This window comes from Ascaphus truei, chromosome 14 (genome assembly GCF_040206685.1).
Source record: "Ascaphus truei isolate aAscTru1 chromosome 14, aAscTru1.hap1, whole genome shotgun sequence".
Classification (NCBI taxonomy): Eukaryota; Metazoa; Chordata; class Amphibia; order Anura; family Ascaphidae; genus Ascaphus; species Ascaphus truei.
Window position 1 is genome coordinate 8846732 of NC_134496.1, and position 6105 is coordinate 8852836.

At 43.1% G+C, this 6105-nt stretch overlaps 1 protein-coding gene across 4 annotated transcripts in view; it reads left to right on the forward strand.

The window, feature by feature from the left end:
* Positions 1-3068, forward strand: part of PAX3 (paired box 3) — a 99238-nt gene extending 96170 nt beyond the window's left edge. For all 4 annotated transcript variants that reach the window (XM_075569682.1, XM_075569684.1, XM_075569683.1 and 1 more), the window contains exon 9: positions 1331-3068. In XM_075569682.1, coding sequence (XP_075425797.1) covers positions 1331-1365 — 35 coding nt within the window. In that variant the 3' untranslated portion in view covers positions 1366-3068. The remainder of the gene's footprint in view (positions 1-1330) is intronic.
* Positions 3069-6105: the final 3037 nt, after the last annotated feature.

Below are 6105 nucleotides of genomic sequence, written 5' to 3' on the forward strand. Positions count from 1 at the left end.
TGTGGCCCCCACTGTCCCCTAACCTCTTCCAAACACCAGTAGGGATTTTCTTGCTGTGTATTTCTGTATGTTAGGGATCAAGAAAGCTATCTGTGAGTAGGGTTACTGGCTCTGCACTTCTTTTACCCGGGCTGTGCTGAAAAGCTGTGTAATACGGCAGGGTGGTTGCCTTGTGCTCCCTCCTGCAGGAGGAGGGGCCCCACTGCCAGCATGCTGCCTTGGGCCCCGCTAAAAGCAAAGCCGGCCCTGAGGTCAGGGACAAGCATATAGGGTTCCATGTTAAAATGTACAAGATGCAAAAATCACACATTGCGTGCTCGTGTGCATGTCATTACCCAGAATCCCTGGTTGCAGGTGAAGAGATAATGGGGAAAGGCGGGGCTGCAGACCTGTCTGAGACACACGAATGTGCTCACAAGTGGTATTTGTATTTGCTACATCTAAGGCCGCGCTTATAGTGCCGGCGCCACTGGCGTCACGATGCGGTCGCTGGAAAAGTCAAATTGAAGTGACTTCCAGCGTCGTGTCACGCCTACTATAAGCGCACGTGACGGCAGCAATACAACTGTTTTGCTGCGACGTCGCATCGCTGTCGCCGACACTATAAGCGCAGCCTTAGAGAGAACTGGAGACAGACAGCTCCAGCAGAGTTCATATAGTGAAGCTTTTTCAAGTTATGTTTACTAAAGGGGGGTCAATTCTCAGAGTCCAAAAGTGCACAGAGACTCTCGGAATAATTCTTACACGTGCAGCATGTTAATGAGAGGAAATATTTCCTCCTGAGCATGAACTGCGGCTGTAACCATTCCCATTCATTGCGACATGCCCCGCTCCTTTCACGGGCTGCAAGTTGACTTTTGATCTGATAAAACCAGAGAACAAGAAACGTAGCGGCTTCCAGCAGAAGGTTGATGACTCTCGCTTTCTCACTGAGTCTCTTTTGTCTCCGGTGCCCGTTGATTGTTCTCTGCAAAACATCTGTTTCGTAATTATTTTCTTAAGTGATGTCAAGGACATCTTGAGGTGATTACGTGCCGAGACATGAGACCTGACCGCCATTAGGTAAAACAGAAGGGTTTGCCCGACATGCAATAACCACGGGCATGCCCCGTATTAAAAACACATGTCTTTAATCAACTCCGCTCAAGAGTCATTAACGTATATGATCCCAGATTCGGAGGGGTTTGTCAAACTTGTCCCAGGAATAAAAATATTAGACCTATTCTTTGATATCCCAGTATTACATATGACAGTGTCAACCTCCTGGTTCAGGTTGGCCCTTGAAGTGAAATGGCCTTAACTCTTCTAAACATCTCGCTCTTTCCTGCAGGTGCCTTTCATTATCTGAAGCCAGATATTGCATAAAGGAACTGTCCCGCTGGTGGTGTTACACTCAGAAGCTCGGACAAGAGGGATACTCATCCATTTATAGCGCCCAATCTGGGGCCAAATTGCTAGACAGAGACATAAATACAATGAACGTTTCGCCTTTACTTTTTCAAGTGTGGAGGATGTGGATGTGGGGCAACGCTACAATGCCGAGGAACGGATGCGGCAACGTCGGATGTAGTATGTTTCTGCTGAAAGGACAGAGACTGAGAAAGCATTTTATTTTACCACGGACACAAACAAACTGTTTACAAACTCAACAGAGGTCTGAATCAACCGTATGAACTGCATCTTAGCAAATGGTTCCTCACTGATTTTACAAATGGTTTGACACAGGCCAGGGCACAAAATATAAATGGGGCACAGTTAACAGTCGTCGTGAATTGAATTCGATTTTCGTTAATCCTTTATCTTTGTTGACAGCTCAGTGGTAAAATACCAGTTCCAGGAAACCACTCTGACCCAACAAAGACAGAAGAACATATTCCATTTTGCACATGTCCATAGCACAGGTACTTTCATGCCAAATCATGCCCACTCATATTAAAACGTAGTTGTTGCATGGCAACGTTTGTCGGACTAGGTTGCCATTCCAGTTCTTTATGTAACAGCCAATGGGTTTTCTCATTCAAAACTTAGGGTTGGTGTAACTAGGCAAATATTATCTTATGTTTTCAAAGCTTTCACTAGAGAACCTTCAGATGCATTTGGCATACAAAATAAATATTCGAGTAAAGAACGCCCGGTGTGAAATTCTGACGCAAACATACCGATTCTACGGCTGTCAATCAACGTGCAATACCACCCCTCACTCCAACTCTGGAAACATCTTCTTCATCACGTCTTGCAAACACATTGGATTTGTACTTTTCTGCAAGTATTTCTCATTTTCAAAGAACTTTCGGGTGCTTATAGTGAGACACTTTTCTACATAAGAAAGCAATGCATTTGAAATCAAAGTTGAAACTTATATTTCTATTTTCCAGGGAGGTGAAATACATTCCTCTGTTTTGTCCATTGTGTGTGCATCTAAACTGTTGTGACAGGATTGGAGTTCAGGCTTATGTCACTTGTGTAGAACGTGAAGAACTAGGGTTGTCACCAGACTCCAGCTTAATTTAGCCAGTCAAGGTGTTTGTTAGAGTTGCAAACCAGGCATGATTATTTTGTGAATAGATTTAAAATACCTTTTTAATATGTGGGATGGCTCCAGAAAGAGTGTCCGTTAGTTCAGGTTCATAAGGATACCTGTCCAACTTAAAAACCTGATCTGGCTTTACCTGGCCAGGCTGGATAGACTGGAGCAAGGGGGTCTTCACTTTCATTGCTAGGTGGGCATGCAATATAAGAGGGTAAAGGACCCTCCAGCACTGAAGGTGTTAAAATTGCATTCCATATTGTCTGAGGGGGACAGGATATTGCCGGCTGTGTTATTTATTTCTTCGTTTTCTTGACACGACAAGCGAGGTAGAGCACAAAATACATTCCTTCAAAAAGTGTGGGTAATAAATTAGGGGTTTAGATAGGATAAGGTTAGTGCTGAGATCAGACTTTCGTCTTAGGGGTGATGGAAGATGTTACATTTTATCTGTGCGTAGCCGGTTCTACCGGCAACAGATGCTGCAATATGTTTCATGTAAAAAAAAGTGCAGTAAATATTTACTATTTATAATAAATAAACAGGTATAAAGACTTGCAATGCAATCCTGTTTTTACTTCTTCATTTATCCATGCTTATGGTGATGCCTGAATAGTTAACGCTGCACATGGTTAACAACACAGTCACACAAATATCTGCCAGGTTCTGCCTAAGACACAGACAAAAAAAATGACATTGTGACATATATTTCTACACACAGAGAATGGCAAATAGATACATCAATGTCGTAATGTATATACAGTATATATATATATATATATATATATATATATATATATATATATATATATACACACACACTTAATGCTCATAGAGGGGAACTCACAATTATTGCGTTGATTCTGCCACAGGTACTAAGACTTTCACTGCAAGCAGAGATCAGATTATGGACCCGGAGAAGGAGATGTCACTACGGATGTCACTGAAGTGCCATCTCCTTATTTGGCTTATTTGGTTCGCTCGTGTACCTATCTGTCTGGGTATAAAGTCATTTTTCTTAAAGGGTCTACCAGTTATGTCAGGTCAGTTTAAGGTTTGAGATACCACCAGCTGTTTTTTTTTTTTTTTTTTAACTCCCCAAAATGAAAAATGTTCATATGTTCTCTAAGTTAAATAGCTGAAAGTAGCAGTTTTACTTATTAAAGCAAACCCACAAATAAAACAATGAAACTGGGCCTTCACTTTGCCGGCTTCCATTCTAAGACGCCAACACGGCACACCTCACTTTGCCCTCATGCGATTGGAGAGGCGCTCTCTCACCGGTTGTGAGAGAGGGCAGAATGAGGGAAGGAATGAAGAGGCACACAAGGGTAGCTGGGGGACTGCCAAGTGGCTCGCACACGAGACTTTGTGTTAGCAGCATCATAACTGGAATGTAGCAAGTCCTACAAGGCAGCAAGCAAGTGACCATAATTGACCTGCCCATGGCAGATTGCTGGCTGGTTTTGTTTGTTCGTTGCATAGCAAATACCCAAAACGACCAGTCGTATGTGAAAAATGTTTTTATCCATGTTCCCTACCAGCTGCATGCGTTTCCAAATAAATGAGTTCCCAGTTTGGGTCCATACGAAGTGTTTACCTCCACATGTTCGGATGTTCCTTTGACATTTGCACAGGAACACTCCAGGAGAAACCACAGGCTGGGTAAAGGTAAACAAACTCAAGACCAACGGACCACTTCTTATGTAAAAATCTGCCATTGAATACAAAATTATACGAGAGAAAAACCTCACAAAGTCCTAAGTAGCGGGGCTGTGCTCCCCAACGTTATCCTCAGGCCACCAAGAAAGCATTGGTTATAACTTGTATCAACGTTGAATCCATGTATGCAAGATAATGGCCCGCTCCCCCTACTTACAATGGACAAATCCCTCATGATTTGATGGAAATAGAAGTATTGTTCTACTTCCCGCTTGACTTCTACTCCATGTTAGGCCACCCCTCGTATTCCTAATAAAACATGTCCCATGTTGGCCAGCATGGTAAGCTTGCGTTACTCACATTTGGTGTGATTGGGATTCCGATTATGTACGTCTTTCTTTATTTATATAGCACTGTCCATGTACATGGCTCCTCACAGCAGTAATAACGTGACAGAATAGTATAACATATAATGGGAATCAGCGCTTCAGACATGAGAGTAACATTAGGAAAAGGGAGCCCCTGTCCAAAAGAGCTTACACTCTGTGTGGTAAGTAGGGAGAACGCACAGAGACAGTAGGAGGGTGTTCTGGTAAGTGCGTCTGCAGGGGGTCATGGTAAATACATATGGGATGTATAGTATCAGCCAGCGGAGCTACTCATATGCTTTGTTATTATGCCCCCCAAAAAACCACTCACCCTTGAAAAAGCTTTGGGGTCTATGCGTGCAGCAATTTTGGATCAAAACTGGGGCATTTCAATGCATCAAGGCATTTTGCTCCACTTTCCTCCCCTGTGCCCCAGCTTGCTCCATGATGGGCGTCAGTAGGAGGAGGTGGGGAGGAGTTACATGGCGCTCAAAGTATAATGAGATGTATCACATTCCCCGACTCTGCACCACATCTTTCCTTTTATTTGCCTCCACGTTGGGAGTGAAGTCTAAAATTCTGCATCAGATGTACAAACGGTTTTTACATATACTCTGCTCCAAAGAGAAGTGCGTCTAAACACATATATCTCTACGCTGATATATACCCTCCTTTGCTCGTCCATGTTTTTTATATTTGCCTTTTAGCTAATGGTGAAGCACTGGTTTGTCCAGCAGTGTCATTCAACAGATCAAACTTATTTAATGATAACTATCTTATGATCACAAAATACAAATATATTCGGAGACAATACAAGGAGCTTTCAAAAGAACTATTCATCCCACGGGCAGTACAAAGGACTCGGGGCATCCCTTTAGGTTGGAGTAAAGGAGATTTCACCAACAACAAAAAGGAAAGGGTTCTTTACAGTGAGGGCAGTTACAATGTGGCATTCATTACCCATGGAGACTGTGATGGCAGATACAATAGATATCTTCAAAAATAAGTTGGATTTCTTTTTAGAAAGGAAAGGTATACAGGGATATACCAAATAAGTAACCTCCCACATTCACACGCGCATTATAACCTCCCACATTCACACGCGCATTATAACCTCCCACATTCACACGCGCATTATAACCTCCCACATTCACACGCGCATTATAACCTCCCACATTCACACGCGCATTATAACCTCCCCCATTCACACGCGCATTATAACCTCCCACATTCACACGCGCATTATAACCTCCCACATTCACACGCGCATTATAACCTTCCACATTCACACGCGCATTATAACCTCCCACATTCACACGCGCATTATAACCTCCCACATTCACACGCGCATTATAACCTCCCACATTCAAACACGCATTATAACCTCCCACATTCACACGCGCATTATAACCTCCCACATTCGCACGCGCATTATAACCTCCCACATTCACATGCGCATTATAACCTCCCACATTCACACACGCATTATAACTTCCCACATTCACACGCGCATTATAACCTGCCACATTCACACGCGCATTATAACCT